This window comes from Thermobia domestica, chromosome 5, assembly GCF_964235325.1.
Source record: "Thermobia domestica chromosome 5, izTheDome1.hap1.1, whole genome shotgun sequence".
NCBI lineage: Eukaryota > Metazoa > Arthropoda > Insecta > Zygentoma > Lepismatidae > Thermobia > Thermobia domestica.
In genome coordinates this window covers 312132882-312152898 of record NC_137458.1, presented here as the reverse complement: position 1 = coordinate 312152898, position 20017 = coordinate 312132882, and the positions used below count along the sequence as shown (strand labels likewise).

At 38.2% G+C, this 20017-nt stretch overlaps 1 protein-coding gene across 2 annotated transcripts in view; it reads right to left on the bottom strand.

The window, feature by feature from the left end:
* LOC145684962 (clotting factor G beta subunit-like) overlaps positions 1-20017 on the bottom strand; it is a 163444-nt gene that overhangs the window by 22102 nt on the left and 121325 nt on the right. For both annotated transcript variants that reach the window (XM_081757314.1, XM_081757313.1), the window contains one exon: positions 14903-15065. In XM_081757314.1, the coding sequence (XP_081613440.1) occupies positions 14903-15065 (163 nt within the window). The remainder of the gene's footprint in view (positions 1-14902; positions 15066-20017) is intronic.

Genomic DNA, 20017 nt, shown 5'->3' with positions numbered 1-20017 from the left:
CCTCGCCATTCACGCTCTCTCTGTGTTAGAGGAAAGCACATTTATTATATGATTCTTTCAAATAACACGTTTCACAAGTTACTTCACTTTCAATGTGTAATTTTATATCATCACTAGCAGTCATCTTATCATCACTACGAAAATAACCCCCTCCTGCAAGAAAAAAAAAAACTGACCGTAGCGAAAAGGGCGTGAACATTCTTTATGCGATTAATCGGGTCCAATATTTTAATAAGTCTCTACACACAAATATTTCAGTAAAAGAGGAAAAGTTATTCAAACTTTCTGAATACCCATTTATGGGCGAAATTTGGTTCCCTTGGAAGTTTTTAAGAGTTTAAAGGGCCGCCATTTTGAACATTTTCGTCTGATTATTCTGGTTAACGAACTGAAGATATTTCAACAATTAATGTTTGTGCCAAGTTTCATCTCAATCCGCTGAAAATTAGGGTGGTTACGGCATTCACAAATAGCGTTATATATATACAGATAGATAGATAAACAGACACACAGAGGGAGAGAGAAAAAATGTTTTGCTCCCTTCTCGCACCTGTGGTGCGTCAGAGCTAAACCGGGCCCCTTTGCAAAATGTATTGACCAGCCTAACCTAAACACAAACCTCTTACTTGCTAACGTAGAAACGTGGTCGGGAGGCGTAAGGCATGTAGAAATTGTATTTTTAATAACCATGAGTATGGTCTACTTCCATGTTTTTCTTTTTACTTTTTGCAGCTACATCGGAACGTTCAATTTTTATTCTTTACTAATTGCAAATGGCGTTTACATTCAAAATATGAGGAATTTTGGTGGCATTTGTTCGGATATTTTTCTCTTTTGAAATGAAGAAAAGAATAAAACCAATACGCAAAGACAAAAGTATTATCAGTACTAAACCTTACCAATTATAATTGCTACGAAAGACTAAATACGACCTCTTTTACCATCTCTCATGAGCTGCATGTATTATAAACAAAAATTTTTAAAAATTTCCTCACCGAAGATTCGAACTGGCGACCTTTGCATTTGTAAGCCAGCACCTTAACCACTACACCAAGATCATGGCATGGTGAATGTTTAGTTTTCGGCGTATTTGTTGTATTTGTGTTTTATGTTCCCACTTCAACAATTTTTACTCTTTTTTCTAAGTTCAACAGCTGTGTCTGGCTTTCTCTTTCGGTGTCGTCTTTATTTACACTATGCACTATTCGTATTCACAGCTTGTGTCCCTCTGCAATGTCTTATTCAGATTAAACTTTTCTTTTTGCCCCTCAGTAAACATTTGATTGATTTAATTCTCATACTCTCCACGGATGGAGAGCAGGAATGCCAGACTCGAAAAACAGGTGTACATTTACTTTCCTGACAGATAATACAAATGTTGCTCAGCTTTTTTGTAATGGCGGCATATTCTTTTGTTTATCTGTTTGTTGTTTGTTAGTAACATTTCATGGCAATATTTAATTTTTATTTTATTTGTTTTATTTTATCATGGATTTATTTCTTCCTAATGAATAATGTGCGTTACGTTTATTTCTTCCTATTGAAAAAATTTCGTTAGAAAGATTGGATATTTCGGGGTAAAGATTGTAAACTTTACACTTGACCAACTTCACATCTAAACGTCCTTATATCGAAACGTCCTACACAGTGATGTAACTACGTTCTATGGGCCCGCCCGGAAGAGAGTTGAGTTGATTTTGAGTTTAACGTCCCGTTCAGCAGCGAGGCTATATGAGACGTGGACCTACTGATTAACGTGGAATCCGAACCACATGAGCTCCCGCCGGGAATCGAACCCGGGTCTCCCCCGCCCGGAAGAGAATACACAGGGATCCCAGCTTTATTTTTATTTTTATTTTATTTTTTTATTTTATTTTATTTTTATTATTATTTTTTTTTTGTGGAATGATAGATTCCCGACTTAAAATTTTCCGTCTCAGGACCCGAAATTTCCCGATCTGGAACAATATTTCCAGTCGAAGGAAAATATATAGCCTATAAAAGACTACTGGATCGACTTTCCTTCTTTTTTGTTCGTGGTGATTGACCTAAACGTCAAGCCTCCCAAAGATAGCCGAAAAAAGGGTAGGGTAGAAGAATATTGCCGACTAATACAAAAGTGAAAAGCATGTTGATTCGACCTATTAGGAGGTTAGGGGGAAAGATCCCCTTGGAAGTGTCGTGCCATAGTAGTTACGCCCCTAGCAGTACACCTAAACAACCGTATCCCATTCGAAATTATTGAATATGATTGACATGAGTACCTGATGGATAACATACTTTCTTAATTTCTTCAGAGTCTACTTTAGTATTCGAGGTCTATGGTCAATATGTATTTTGATAATAAGTCCCTTTTTCCATTTGCCATTTTTTTTTTTTTTCGTTTACTGCTGACGCGCCTTTCTTTGTGGAACGGTTGAGCATAAGTTGTGGCCATGGAGAAAATCTCTGTTCAAGCGCGTTAGATGCGGCTATTGATGGTTGTATCCAAAAGTTCTTTAGATAGACTCTTATTTGCGACCATGTGGAACTATATTAGGTTCGATTCAATTCTATTCGATAAATTCTGAACTACACAATTTTAATGTACTTTTTCTGTAATAAGGACAGTATTTTTGTCTAAGGTTATTTTTCAAGGTGTAATAAAATATCGAACTTGAAGAAATGCGTTTGTCTTGACACATCATAATATGCATAGTAGTTTAAGTTTCGTGGAAAACCACTCGCTAAATTGTTGGTTGTAACATTAGCTTTCAAGTTAGAGCAATTCTGAGGAGTCATGTACCTATATGCTAATGGGCTATAAATCTTTTCCTTTACGTTACTAACACCAATGATAGTACATTTTGTTTGAAATTCAGAGCAAATATGATATACACATCTCACTGGAAAGCCATTAGAGAATTTTAAGTAATTTATAGAACCGCTCTAATTTAAAATGTGGAGCAATATCTGGCCTATTACAAGCAAGAATTCGTTGATATTCATTTTGCTCACCGTAGTGGCTCTTAACAGCAATAAATACTTGCTTTCTGATTGGCCGAAACTAGAAGTCAACTAATTATTGATTGTAACTAGCCAACAATTTTTCCATATTGAAGTTGCTTATTTCAAATAAAGAGGCATTACATGCCTCAGATTCAGTTGTCTTTAATAGCTGACAAAAAGCTATTAAATTGAATTATTTATGCTATATTATTTAATCGGAGCTGTTTTACAAATAGTATTAAGTATTACTTTTTAAATGTCTTTCCACTAACAAAGTACATGCTAATTTAATTTCAATTTCAAATAGAGTTAGCCCGTTTGCTGGTAGAGTCAAATATAAGAAAAAGCTTTATTATGTTACAGTTTTTTAGTTATAAAAAATATAAAGAGAGAGCAATAAGCCATGAGAAAAAATCTTACCAAATATGAGTTGGTATTCAATAATACAGTAGCATTTGAAAGCATTACCAGGTTATATAAATAATTTTTGTGGGCACTCTGTATATTTTGGAAAGACAGACATCATTCTTCAATCTATACTTTATATTTGCGACGCAAAGAATTTCTTTTCTTCGGCGGGAACTGCTATTAACCGACTTCTTTCCCACGAACTAGAACAATAAGAGTTTTGCATCGTTCACCAATACATATATGTGAAATGTTGTTTCGTAATGAGACGATTTTAGCGAGTAACAAAGGCCATGTTCATTTCGTGAGCTATATGTATGCAAAATCATATTTCTACTACTTGGATCTTCAGTGTTTCTTCCTTATTCATTAATATGCAAAGACTACGTTATATAGTTATTTCGAACTAAATTAAGTGTTTTCTTCAATTACTTATGGAAATACTGGCAGACCAGAGCAGACCAGGTGTTTGAACGACTGACCGGCACCACCCATATCACCCAGTCCGTTTTTATCTCCACATCTGAACTACTCACCTCTTAATCTACATTGTGGCCAGTGAACTGTCAATTAACGCATATTCTTTCAACATCTAATTTGCATATACATACAGGTGGCTTAACCTTATTACATTTTAAAATGAACTGCCAACATTGACCATTTGGTCAACCTGGCTCGTACCTCAGCACCTCAACTCTAGGAGTTTTCTCCGCGTGTCGATATAGCCAATACGTTCGTTGGATTTGCCATAGAATTAAGTAAAGGGGCATACGTCTAGTGGCCGCTCAAGGATTGGTACAGCAGTTAGCCCCCATTTAGTGAAGTCCCGGGTCCGCTAACCCAGTGCGTATAATTAGTAAACAGGTCCTATTAATGTCCTAATTGTACAGTGCGACTACCTGCGTTTATTCTGCTGGATACTACTGTCAACCTTTTATGGATTCTTCTGGCAGCAGCCAAGAACTTACTTTGTGGGATTACTATTAGTGTTACCCCATAGTACTTCTCCAAATGTTCATAATTTAGGGGTGTGAGAAAAGTGTTTGTGGTGAACCCCCAAATATAATATTTCATCTATATATATATTTGTGGGACAAATCTAAAAGACTATAATATCGTAAAATGTGAAGTTTAATGTGTTTTCGTTGCATGTGTGAATGATCTTTTTGTGTGTCGTGGTCTGAGCGATCATCTGAGTGTCCGTGAGGATTTCGAGACGAGACATCTGAACCTCTCAATGCTTAATGCTCATCTAATTGTTGAGACCAGAGCGCGATCCGGGAAAAGTTTTGTAATCCCTTTTTGGAAATGTTCTTTGATGTGTTAACCAGGCAAGTCCAGGTCTTCTGAAAGTACTCATTGGTGGGGCAGCAGGGGCAGATCCAAAGCGACTACAGGTTCTGGAATGGTATTTGAAAATCAAGGGAAAACAGGTACTAAAATATTTCCTATAATTTAAATATCCCTTTTGCTAAAACTGGGCAGAACAAGAATTCTTGTTCTGCCTAAAGTTGAGATTAGATAAAAATAGTGTTACAAGTTAGAGGGTCATTAGGAAGAGCACGAAGGAACCGTCCGCTGAAGGTAAATCAGTAAAATATGGCACACGTTCAAGAACTGTGGTTCTTCTTTTAGTCAAGAAGTGATTCTTACGCGTTCTTACATCATTCTGTGGACCTGCGTTTTAGTTGTCGTTTTAGCGAATTTAACATAAAACTTGATTGCAACACGTTACTCCATTCTGTTAATATTGATAACGAATGAAAAATCACAGTAAATAAAGACTGTAATACCGGGGTTTGGTTGCAGCACGTTACTCCATTCTTTCAGCACTGACAACGAATAAAGAAACACAATTAATAAAGAACGTGATTGCAATACGTTACTCCATTCTCTCAACGCTGATAATGTAAAAAGAAACACAATGAATAAAGAATGTGATAGCGGGTTTTGATTCCAACACATCACTTCTTTCTTTTAACACAGATAATGAATAAAGAAATACAATGAATAAAAATGTGACACCAAGACTTGATTCCAACACATCACTCAATTCTCCCAACATTTATAACGAATAAAGAAACACAATGAATAAAAAATGTGACACCAGGGCTTGATTGCAGCACATTACTCTATTCTCTTAACACTGATAACCAATAAAGAAACATAACGAATAAAGATTGTGATAGCGGGTTTTGATTCCAACACATCACTCCTTTCTCTCAACACTGATAACGAATAAAGAAACACAATGAATAAAAAATGTGATACCAGGGCTTGATTGCAGCACATTACTCCATTCGCTCAACACTGATAACCAATAAAGAAACACAATGAAGAAAGAATGTGATAGCGGGTTTTGATTCCAACACATTATAGTCGAGTCAAAATGCGGTTTGACCTGGGCAAAATTGCAACCTTTAGTTTTACACCTGTATTTTGTTTAGATACCTCACCTGATGAAAATATCCAAAATCCGACAAAATCGGACCACGGGAACACCCCCAAAAACGGTTTCAAAATGGCCGACCATATTTTTTTGAAAAAATCGTAGACCTTTACGTTTTCGGCTCTAGTAGCCCTCTTAATTGACACAGAGACATGAATGATACCTCGTTGGAACGCTCATAAACCACAAATTCCAACGAAGTGACTTTTGTACTCATCATGCCCAACCCGTAGAAGAAAAAGAAGAAGAAAGTTGATTTTTGTTTTTTAATTGATATTTCTTGGACCCTGGCAACACTGTACATCCTCATACGCCGGCAGAAAAATTCCCACGCGTAGACCAGACATCGGTAACAATAATATAAAAAAATGAAGGACGTAGGTTCAACAGTAAGGGAGATAAAAATTCGGAACCGCGGACAAAGAAGGGTCACTGTGTATATTTTTTACTGTGGTCTAACTTCTGTTCCTTAGATCTAGCATCCTCCCTAATTGTCACAGAGACATGAAGCATACCGCGTTAGAAAGCTTATGGAACCCCCTTGCCAGTGACGTATCGTTTGTGCTCTCTGTGAACAACCTGTAGAAAAAGAAGAAGAAGAAACCTTGAAAAATTGGGAAAATCTACACTTTTACCTTTCTTGGGCTCTGGCAACCCTGATAATCGTTCTACGCATGAAAAGATCTTGTTTCTTTCTTTAAATCAAAGGTCGCTTTAATATAAGTACTATACATAAAACAAAAATATTCTTAAGCAAAAGAATGGGAATAACGAAAGAGTTTAGGAGGCAAATTACACATCGACATCGTCATTGCCTACGCTAACACTGTCCTCACCATTTTCATTTAAACAGTTAAGACATTCAGTTTCTTCGCATACGCCACAAGCAATAGCAAATAGAAGGTCATACCATAATACAGTGTACAAGACAATTCGTTTTATAGAAACATAACACCTATATATAAAGCAAAAATATTCTAAGGCAAAAGAATGGGAAGACGAAATACTTTGGGAGGCAAATTACACATCTACATCGTCATCGCCTACGCTAACACTGTCCTCACCATATTCATTTAAAGAGTTAGAACATTCAGTTTCTTTGCACACACCACTAGCAATAGTACATGGAAGGGCATGCTTTGTGCAAGTATAATACGTTCTTGCACACCCGGAAGCACAGTTGCAATGAACAATGGTGAGCAAATTCCATACCCATCAAACACGATGGTTGATGTGCCATATTTACGAACCGTATACTCCGCAAATGATGCAGCGATATTGTCGTACGAACTGCCTTTACACCATGGTAGTCTATGAAACAGAGATCCTCCGTCTAAGACATACAGAATATTGTCTGGCTCCGTTCACTCAAACTGTGCGCTCTGCTGCTTGCTGAACTCTCGTATCGCATAGGCCAGTGGGGCTTTGTCTGCCTTACGCATCATGCTGGGTGACTCAAATAAAGCCGATGGGTAGGCACATAATTCATGCGCTAAGGTCTCCTCTAAAGATGTGCTGCCTGCATTAGCGACAACTAACAGTCTTTGAAACAAAAGATTCGAATCGACGGAGATATCGCTGCTGATTTTAACACTACTCGGGGATGCTAGAGTTTTGAATTTATCTGCACGTTTCCCCTTCACAGTGAACAGGTCTTTAGCAGATAGTTTCTTCGGATGGTCTGCCCCAACTGAAAATAAATTATGAACGTTGACCGAGGAATCCGGTGTGACGCCAGTGGCAATGTTTCTCAACGATTTGTCTCCGTCAAATGGTGAAATGGGCTGCAGTCGTGCAAGCATGCGACGTGTGTCACTGATATCACGTGACATTCTTGACGTTTCGGCTCCTTTATGTTGTTCGCTAGTGACATATGCTGTGTGAGTAAGAGTTTGCATCGCCAGATTGTACTCGGAGCATGCTGGCATTGAGAGCACCCACAAAGATCGTTGCATCTCCGACATTCCACTCCCATGGGTTAGACCTCCAGTGGATTTTAGCAATCTCATCAGAACCTGCTCTCTGACTAGATCAGAGGACAATCCAGCCCAATAACGGTTGCTTCTTCTAATAACTCCGAACCCATTTTGAAAGCTTTCGTGAACGTTGGATTAACCGATGGCAGCGTTAACATTGTTTGCAGGTACAAGCAAATCGACTTCAAATAATTGAAGTGTCCTACTGCAGCGAAATTAGGAATGCACTCTGCTATAGCATCAAGGCGATCCTTCCAGCTTCCGCTTCGGTCTGCTGCCACAAGTTTCCTTGCTGTAGTCAACATGCGCTAGTATGCAAGAAACAACTGACTTTTTTTTGATGTGTTAATAAGTTCTGACTTTCGTGCTTCTATTTTTTCTCGGGCTTCTTGAAGAAGATGTGAAGAACTAGCTCCAGTTTCAGTAATCTCACCCGACATCAGACTCTGGTACAGAGAGTAAGCATCGTTGATAGTTCTGTGTGTTCCGTTATCGGTCTCCAAAAAAACATTCTCCACAAGCAATGCACTTAATGCGAGGTCAACCATCATGTGCGCACGGAAGGCTCTTGCTACGGACTTGCCACTTAACATATGTACAACCGAATTTTCTCCATAAAACCTCATGCAAGATTTCACGTAAGCCCGAACCATCTATCAGGGAACCAATTGCTCCTAGAAGGTTCATGAGAGTATGAAATAAGCCCAACAGGACAACCGTGTCCTTAATACTGGTGTTATGTGCTCTGTCATGCAGGATACGTGAAGCTTTCCTAAACAGTGGTTGGTCTAAGGTGATGATTGGTGTGACTTTATATTTTCTCGCAAGATTATTCAGGTACACTAAAGTGGAATAGATGCATGGCATATAAGATGGATGGAGGTCAATAATCGGTAAGCAGAGAACAGTGGATTTCCCTGGATGATGAAGAGATGGATCTGCGTGAATGACCTGCATCATTCCTGACCAGTTTGGTGTGCGTGACGGAAAGTGCCAGGAAGGTTTCCACAAAATATCCAGGGAGCTTTCGTTCGTTGATGGTGCTGTTACCAGTTCACAGTTGACCTTTTCAAGAATAGCCCTGGCTTCAGTGTATGCGTGAATGGGAACACTGGCAAGGGCCTTCACATCAGCATCAGAGACGGGCTTCCGAAGAATGGTTAGACTGGTAGTAGTGGATGGAGTAATGGCCGCCAACATTTCTATACCATGGAATGTGCCTAAACCACTCAGCGTTTGGAGATTATGGTATACATTATCCGCTGCAAAGAGGAGAGTCTGGTCTGCTGGCATTTCGATCACACGATTACCAAATGTACTTGCAGCACAGCGTTCAAACCGCTGCACTTCCGCATATGAAGAGCAAAATCCCAGGTGATGCAGCCTGTCAATCAGGTGTTTCGATCGATAGTGGTGGTGCAGCTGCACAGCAACACCTAACTGCAGAGGAGCTAACATATCTCTTGGTCTGGCTGCTTGCATCAAACACTGGCCAATCGATGTTATTTTGGTTTCATTGCCCTTTCCGGCAAAAAGTATGGCATAGAATAGTTTAAGGCTAGGTGGAATGTACTGAAGAAATTCCTGAAAGGCTCACGTCGCTGGGTGAAGGATATGTAGTTTGGATTTTATGTCGCTTTTGATCAGTCGAGCTACGGTTTCTATTATTCTATTTTTTCCTTTTCTTCATAATACTTTCGTGGTAAATCACGATATGCCCGTAGAATGTGATTGGCAGTTTCTCGAAGTGTAATGAAGTCGTTTTTTCCACTGTCAATAGAAATTATATTTTTTTCACCGAATTACTCCATTAGTTGACGCTTCATGCGTCGTCCGTCATATGCAATGTGATCAGTCCCTACAAGAAATGTGCCCATTTCTGTAACAAGTTCTCCCACAGTTAGTTGCTCATCATCGTGCTCTTCCAAATAACTACAAATGCGCTGAAATGCTCGGAATCTCTCATCATTTGTAGGTCGGCCAGCCCGGAATTTTTTTGATGCTGACTGATTGTCGGTGCAGTATTGTTGAGGAATTGATTTACCTGTTCGAAAGTTGATACTACATGATCTGTGATAGACACAATCTCCAGCATGAAGATCAGATGAGAAGTACTCAATTCGACCTTGGACAGTTTATGACCCGGTATCATTTCGTTCATTGCAACACTTTAAAATATTGTGTGGCAATGCTTGTGTTTTCACTCGCACATTTTCTGATTTCAACACGTGACGGTCATCAAATAAGACAGGCGTTCCGCAAAACAGGCAGTCACTGTTGCTGTTGAAGGACCCATCCGACGAGCGAGTAACTCGTTTTTGCATCGGCGATGACGTTTTTCTTTTTAGGGCAATCGCAATATCTTTTTTATCAATGTAACGTTTGCGACAAGAGACATGAACCACCATACTTGTAGCGGCGAGAATGTTAAGTTACTACCGCGAGCCTTACTGGCATTGTTCACTCCTTCAGCTCCCTTTTCTTGAAGTGTGATGAGGTTATCGTCAGGATCTAGGCTTCTGCAGATGATACACAAACGTGTAAGGGAATCAGCCATGGTTCTTCATTGCCTAGGTTCATGCAAGACTATGATATGTAGAAAAGCTTATGGAACCCCATTTCCAACGACGTATCGTTTGTGCCACCTATACCCAACGATTATCAGGGTTGCCAGAGCCCAAGAAGGGTAAAAGTGTAGATTTTCCCATTTTTTCAAGGTTTCTTCTTCTTCTTTTTCTACAGGTTGGTCACAGGGAGCACAAACGATACGTCACTGGCAAGGGGGTTCCATAAGCTTTCCAACGCGGTATGCTTCATGTCTCTGTGACAATTAGGGAGGATGCTAGATCTAAGGAACAGAAGTTAGACCACAGTAAAAAATATACACAGTGACCCTTCTTTGTCCGCGGTTCCGAATTTTTATCTCCCTTACTGTTGAACCTACGTCCTTCATTTTTTTATATTATTGTTACCGATGTCTGGTCTACGCGTGGGAATTTTTCTGCCGGCGTATGAGGATGTACAGTGTTGCCAGGGTCCAAGAATATCAATTAAAAAACAAAAATCAACTTTCTTCTTCTTTTTCTTCTACGGGTTGAGCATGATGAGTACAAAAGTCACTTCGTTGGAATTTGTGGTTTATGAGCGTTCCAACGAGGTATCATTCATGTCTCTGTGTCAATTAAGAGGGCTACTAGAGCCGAAAACGTAAAGGTCTACGATTTTTTCAAAAAAAACATGGTCGGCCATTTTGAAACCGTTTTTGGGGGTGTTCCCGTGGTCCGATTTTGTCGGATTTTGGATATTTTCATCAGGTGAGGTATCTAAACAAAATACAGTTGTAAAACTAAAGGTTGCAATTTTGCACAGGTTGAGGGTAAAATTGCTCTAGATTTCCTGGACTATTACTCCTTTCTCTCAACACGGAGAAAGAACAAAGAAACTCAATGAGTAAAGAATGGGACAGATATATATTCCACTTCCTCTCTAATCTCTCTACTAAAACCGGAAGTGGTAGAAGCCTACCAGTCCCCGTTTGCATATTAATTGAGGTAATATCATTCAATACAAATCAAAGTCCTTCACGTGGTGTACACGTGATACTACTACTTGTTTTTCTTAGTATAGCACCAGATGGTGTTACGTACATACGAATTGATTAGTGGATCAGGCTTTAAATTCAGAAATAAAGACAAAAGTTTCAATAAAAATACGCTTATGGGGAAGACGTTGAATATAGTCCACTGCGTGATTTCATTATGATGTTCTCCTTGGTGCGACATCTATTCCCACCTAATGGTTGCTTCACTTTCAGAACGAGATCGTAGTCGCTAGGACTAAAATGTAGCAAGTAAGGAGCGTGCTCTAAAACTATTTCACTTTACTGTACCCCATCTTGAAGCACACAGCCGTTTGCGTGCGCTAATACCTTAGCATCCAGTAATGATTTCAGATTTTTCCCAAGTAAACTTTGAATAAACAGGGATTCAAATTGTGCTGCGAAGATACTGGTTACCCAGATTGAATCCGAAAGGAGAAATGTTTCGGGCAGTATTTACCTGAGCCACATTCTGAAATAATTAATCAGTACTTTTGCATACAGGCGACATCTATTTGTGGTATTAAGAAGTAACTTCCTGTGTCCTTCAGGGACGTAATTTCTGTAACTTGGAGACTGTAGTTCAATTGCATAACTTTTGAAATGATCCTCGTAATTAAATCCTCTATAACGCGGATTTACCAAATATATAATCATATTTAAGTATTTCTATTATTGTACTTTTATGCTTCTTTCTTTGACCTTCCCAAAATCTCCATATTTCTGTCGTAATAAAATATCCTGCATCCGTAGTCAATATACTCAGAGTGAACATAATTATTAAATTCTCAAATTTATTAGTTATAATAGCATTGTAATTGTTGAATACCAGTGAAGTATTATATAGAACAAAATATATTAATTACATAACGAACTTCCCACGTTTTGATAATATTGTATATTTAAATATATTTTACATGGCTGTTCAACATGTAAATTATTCCTGTTTCATCTATAGGTATTCCTATTTTTCCTAAAATTATACCTGTTTTATCTATCATTGTTCCTGATTTGCCTATAATCATTCCAGTTTTACCTATAAAATATTTCTGTTTTACCTATAAATGATGCTAATTTATCTATAATTAATTCTGTTTTACCTATAATTATTCCTGTTTTGAGCTATATTTATTCCTGTTTTGTTTATAATTATTCATGTTTTATCTATAATTATTCCAGTTTTACCTATAGAAATTTTTGTTTTACATTTATTATTCCTGTTTTACATATAATTGTTCCTGATTTCCCTATAAAATATTTTTATTTCACCTATAATTATTCCTGTTTTACCTATAATTGTTCCTGATTTCCCTATAAAATATTTTTGTTTTACCTATAATTATTCCTGTTGTGCCTATAATTATTCCTATTTTGGCTGCAATTATTTCTGTTTTACCTATAATCATTCCTGTTTTGCCTATAATTATTCCTGTTTTACCTATAAGTTATTTCACCTATACATTATTCGTTTTTATTTGCTGAAATGTTATAAAAGAACACATACTCCTACTTACAGCTGGCGGGTCCTTAGTACAGATTTGTCACATGATTGATCTCGACATGCCTGTTGAGTTGATGAATTGAGAGAAGTTTCGGGACTTCCGCTTCTTCGTAACTTCTTCAGGAGCGCTCTAAGGGACAATACAAGTCCCTGTTATCTGGGCGGATAAATATGACAGCAGTAGTTCTGGTGTGAGGTTTCAGTTTTGCTAAATAGTCTTATTAACTGTATAAACTAAGGATGAGAAGTATTTAGACGCTTTTGAAAGAAGAAAATCCGAGGTAATCGAGATGTGGTGCTCGATAAGATATCTACATGTATCATAGACAGGAAAGGAAAGTATTAAAAGGACCGAACAGGAAGAATTCCATTTAAAGTGGATCACCACCTGGAAGTCAGTACAGATTCTACTTCATTTCCTTAACTACTCCGTACTGAAACGTTAGATATTATATATATTGCACTATAAAACAGAGTTATGCTTCAGCTATAACACAAGATAATGATTCATTTGATTATGTATCTGACACCGTCAAAAGTAACAAATAAAAGAAAAACTTGATTCGTTTCACAATGAGCACACAAGATTGCACTTGCTGTTACATCTTACTAGATCTGTGCTCGGTTTTGTGAAATATTTATTTGTATGTGTAAAGTATTTTAAAGTAACGATCTCGTTGCAAAATAGACTTGTTGTTTATCTGTTTTTCGTGTTATTTTTCACGTTTAATTTAAACATTTATCTATATTTAAGGAAATAGACTTTGAGAAGGAACTTGCGCAGAACGCTATAATGCGTCATTGCCAAATTTGTACGTTTACTTTGACAGTCATAGTAAGAAAGTTCCTTCCGAGAAGCGGAACCTAGCTGCACAGATGTTGTGAATTGTGGTAAGAGTGGAAAACTAATTTCATGTAGTGAAAGGATGCCCTGTTGATATGCATGTAACATATTACAGACACTTTATAATTAAGTTGAACAATACACAGAATGCAACTGCGTACCTTGAATTCTGTTTATTAACAGCTTATTGTACTGTAATTAATATACACACCTATATATATATATATATATATATATATATATATATATATATATATATATATATATATATATATATATATATATATATATATATATATATATATATATATATATATATATATATATTCAGGTTTGTGTGTGCTTGGCTTGGATAGGAAGAAAAGAAAATTCGCATGCTTTATCATACAGTTTGTCACTTACACTGAATTAGCCATCTGCTAGAAGAAAAATAGAAGAACCGGATGATGAAGCCCATGATAGGAAAGTATGGATGATACTAGATAAGAACAAATCAAACAATTCACAGTGAAAGAAAGAGGTGCTAGCAGCCAACCAACCAACTTAAGAGGCCTCATCACAGCGAAATTAAAATACCGCTAATTTTCCAGTAATTATGTAATATCTTCAAATAGATAAAAGATAATTGAAAAGTGGAACAAGACCTTACTAGACAATATTATTTTACATGAGATACCGTTATCACGACTCGCTTATCTACTTTAAATTTCCAGCCGTTTAGAAAATCGGCATTTATTTCCGCATTTATAAATGGCTGCAAACGGAAAACTGCTAGGTGACTCGTGATAACGGTATCCCATGCAAAATAATGTTGTCTAGTACGCTCTTGTTCCACATTTCGATTATCTTTTATCTATTTGAAGATATCATGTAATTACTGTAAAATTAGCGGTATTTTAATTTCGCTGTGATTAGGCCTCTTAAGCGCCCCAAATATAAAGATAGACCTATGATTTTGTAACAAGATCTTCTTTTAGTACTACAACAATTAAGTGTTACTCATAATAAATATTGAAGTTTATTACACAATTTTGTTCAGCTATGTACTTCTCTACTTTGGTCAAGAAATAATTATAATTCCATTTATAATTTATAAATGAAAAACAAAATGAAAATAAAATTAATATTATACACTTACGTGTTTACACAATGCGCTGCAGTAAGCATGTATTTATTGTTAATGAGAGAACCACCACACCGGAAAATGCTGTCAACCTGTAATGCAGCCATCCACGGGAGTTCGTTCGGCATCGTAATATTGCCATTCACAATTCGTTCTTGGAGGCTTGGCTTCCCACATGCTGTTTGGAGTCAGTAAGAAATAAAGAGAAAGCTTTACAGACATAAGCAAGCCAATTCTATATGATTCAAGTATTATGTTAATAGATTTACAAAAAAATATTTAAATATCTATCTATCTGCTTATATATATATATATATATATATATATTAAATTTGCATATACATGAATTTAATTATAATTAAAACACAAATTTCGACACTTTTATTATAAAATATTGAAAATTTGTATTAAAGTTTACATTGCAAATTCTGTCACGTGTTACCCCAAACATTTACTCCTTTTCGCACTGCGCGTCTTCCAGATTGAGATCATGCAAAATGAATGACGAAGTTTTATTGCTGACACCAAAAATTCTTTTCCTATATCAAATTCATTTATCATTTTTTTAAAAGATCTTAAGAATAAAGAAGTAGAAGCATAATTATGTTTTAAGTTTAAGAATAAGAATGAACCCTCTCTGCTAGTTTAGTGACTAGTACGTGTGCCTTTGGTACACGCAGTCCCAGGTACATGGTTCGATTCTTGGTGGGAGAACACGCAAAAACAATAATTTCACTTTTGTTATCCATCTCCTTTAGCCTAAAGTGCATAACCGTGGGACGTTAAGCAAAACAAAAATGTTAAAAACAAATTACAGGATAATTCTGCATTCCGAAGAATTTTGAAGTCGCAGTGGCGCGTTGGTAGAGCATTAACCTTCGGTGTATGGAGTTCTTGGTTCGAACCCAGCTCGCGCCAAGTTTGTTTTGTGGTGGACAAACACCGTGTGCGTGGGTTTTTTAGGGATCTCTTGTTTCACCCCACTTTATTCATTTCTCATCATCACCGTATCCCTTAGCATCACTGTCTCCCTTAGCTTCGGAGTATAATCGTGGGACGTTAAACTAAATATTTCATTTCATTGCAAAGTTGGGACGCCGGAACACAACCTCGTAATAAGGAAAATGGAAACGAAATCTTTCAGTTTAACGTTCCACGATTATGTTCTTTAGGTTAAGTGAGATGGATGATTAAAGCAAGTGAGTGATAATGAAAGAATTAGTAGAATGAGAAAGTGGGAGGAAAAGGGAGTAACACGAGAAAACCCACGGACACGATGCTATACACCACGATCTTACTTGGTCGGGGATCGAAGTAGCAACCCCATACACCAGAGATCTCGTAATAAGTGACAATTCCGTAAAATACAGGATGTGTACAAATAACGTAAGAGGAAGTTAGATTTTTTTTTTTACTGCGTTTCCATAATTGTGATGACTATCTGTGTATCAGAGACATGGGCGATTTGGATTAGATATTTGTGCTATGTATTCGTATTATAAACCTAAATTAAACGTTTCAACAATGATTAATAATTGAAAGCTTCTAAACGAAAATACAAAACTACATTTCTGAACGGAATTCTTGAATACAATTATATTCAAGACAAAATGGAAGTTTCAAATGACGTTGTACTCATCTAATAGTATTGTCCATATACGACAAGCTCTCTTTGATTATATTACTGTACTGTACAGGGCTTCCCATAATTATGTATATGCTGTTTCAAAGACTACCGTAAAGAAATTGGCAATATGACTTGCACATGAAATTCAACGTAAATATATTGCTCTGATACTTTTCCTTACAAGAATTTTAATCTCTGTTTTCCATGGCATGGTCTACCAATCCACCATCCAAATCGATACATGCCTGGAGATGAAGAGTAACCATCCAAATCAATACACACCTAGAGACAAAGAGTAACCATCCAAATCGATACATGCATGGAGACGAAGAGCAACCATCCAAATCGATACATGCCTGGAGACGAAGAGCAACCATCCAAATCGATACATGCCTGGAGACGAAGAGCAACCATCCAAATCAATACATGCCTGGAGACGAAGAGCAACCATCTAAATCAATACATGCCTCGAGACGAAGAGTAACCATCCAAATCGATACATGCCTGGAGACGAAGAGTAACCATCCAAATCGATACATGCCTGGAGACAAAGAGTAACCATCCAAATCGATATATGCCTGAAGACGAAGAGCAACCATCCAAATCAATACATGCCTGGAGACGAAGAGCAACCATCTAAATCGATACATGCCTCGAGACGAAGAGTAACAATCCAAATCGATACATGCCTGGAGACGAAGAGTAACCATCCAAATCGATACATGCCTGGAGACGAAGAGCAACAATCCAAATCGATACATGCCTGGAGACAAAGAGTAACCATCCAAATCAATACATGGCTGGAGATGAAGAGCAACCATTCAAATCGATACATGCCTGGAGACGAAGAGCAACCATCCAAATCGATATATGCCTGGAGACAAAGAGTAACCATCCAAATCGATATATGCCTGGAGACGAAGAGTAACCATCCAAATCAATACATGCCTGAAGACGAAGAGCAACCATTCAAATCAATACATGCCTGGAGACGAAGAGCAACCATCTAAATCGATACATGCCTCGAGACGAAGAGCAACCATCTAAATCGATACATGCCTCGAGACGAAGAGCAACCATTCAAATCAATACATGCCTGAAGACGAAGAGCAACCATCCAAATCAATACATGCCTGGAGACGAAGAGCAACCATCTAAATCGATACATGCCTCGAGACGAAGAGTAACAATCCAAATCAATACACGCCTAGAGACAAAGAGTAACCATCCAAATCGATACATGCATGGAGACGAAGAGCAACCATCCAAATCGATACATGCCTGGAGACGAAGAGCAACCATCCAAATCGATACATGCCTGGAGACGAAGAGCAACCATCCAAATCAATACATGCCTGGAGACGAAGAGCAACCATCTAAATCGATACATGCCTCGAGACGAAGAGTAACCATCCAAATCGATACATGCCTGGAGACGAAGAGTAACCATCTAAATCGATACATGCCTGGAGACAAAGAATAACCATCCAAATCGATATATGCCTGAAGACGAAGAGCAACCATCCAAATCAATACATGCCTGGAGACGAAGAGCAACCATCTAAATCGATACATGCCTCGAGACGAAGAGTAACAATCCAAATCGATACATGCCTGGAGACGAAGAGTAACCATCCAAATCAATACATGGCTGGAGATGAAGAGCAACCATTCAAATCGATACATGCCTGGAGACGAAGAGCAACCATCCAAATCGATATATGCCTGGAGACAAAGAGTAACCATCCAAATCGATATATGCCTGGAGACGAAGAGTAACCATCCAAATCAATACATGCCTGAAGACGAAGAGCAACCATTCAAATCAATACATGCCTGGAGACGAAGAGCAACCATCTAAATCGATACATGCCTCGAGACGAAGAGCAACCATCTAAATCGATACATGCCTCGAGACGAAGAGCAACCATTCAAATCAATACATGCCTGAAGACGAAGAGCAACCATCCAAATCAATACATGCCTGGAGACGAAGAGCAACCATCTAAATCGATACATGCCTCGAGACGAAGAGTAACAATCCAAATCAATACACGCCTAGAGACAAAGAGTAACCATCCAAATCGATACATGCATGGAGACGAAGAGCAACCATCCAAATCGATACATGCCTGGAGACGAAGAGCAACCATCCAAATCGATACATGCCTGGAGACGAAGAGCAACCATCCAAATCAATACATGCCTGGAGACGAAGAGCAACCATCTAAATCGATACATGCCTCGAGACGAAGAGTAACCATCCAAATCGATACATGCCTGGAGACGAAGAGTAACCATCCAAATCGATACATGCCTGGAGACAAAGAGTAACCATCCAAATCGATATATGCCTGGAGACGAAGAGCAACCATCCAAATCGATACATGCCTGGAGACAAAGAGTAACCATCCAAATCAATACATGCCTGGAGATGAAGAGCAACCATCCAAATCGATACATGCCTAGAGACAAAGAGTAACCATCCAAATCGATACATGCCTGGAGACGAAGAGCAACCATCCAAATCGATATATGCCTGGAGACAAAGAGTAACCATCCAAATCGATATATGCCTGGAGACGAAGAGCAACCATCCAAATCAATACATGCCTGGAGATGAAGAGCAACCATCCAAATCGATACATGCCTGGAGACAAAGAGTAACCATCCAAATCGATACATGCCTGGAGACGAAGTACAACCATCCAAATCGATACATGCCTGGAGACAAAGAGTAACCTTCCAAATCGATACATGCCTGGAGACGAAGAGTAACCATCCAAATCAATACATGCCTGAAGACGAAGAGCAACCATTCAAATCAATACATGCCTGGAGACGAAGAGCAACCATCTAAATCGATACATGCCTCGAGACGAAGAGCAACCATCTAAATCGATACATGCCTCGAGACGAAGAGCAACCATTCAAATCAATACATGCCTGAAGACGAAGAGCAACCATCCAAATCAATACATGCCTGGAGACGAAGAGCAACCATCTAAATCGATACATGCCTCGAGACGAAGAGTAACAATCCAAATCAATACACGCCTAGAGACAAAGAGTAACCATCCAAATCGATACATGCATGGAGACGAAGAGCAACCATCCAAATCGATACATGCCTGGAGACGAAGAGCAACCATCCAAATCGATACATGCCTGGAGACGAAGAGCAACCATCCAAATCAATACATGCCTGGAGACGAAGAGCAACCATCTAAATCGATACATGCCTCGAGACGAAGAGTAACCATCCAAATCGATACATGCCTGGAGACGAAGAGTAACCATCTAAATCGATACATGCCTGGAGACAAAGAGTAACCATCCAAATCGATATATGCCTGAAGACGAAGAGCAACCATCCAAATCAATACATGCCTGGAGACGAAGAGCAACCATCTAAATCGATACATGCCTCGAGACGAAGAGTAACAATCCAAATCGATACATGCCTGGAGACGAAGAGTAACCATCCAAATCAATACATGGCT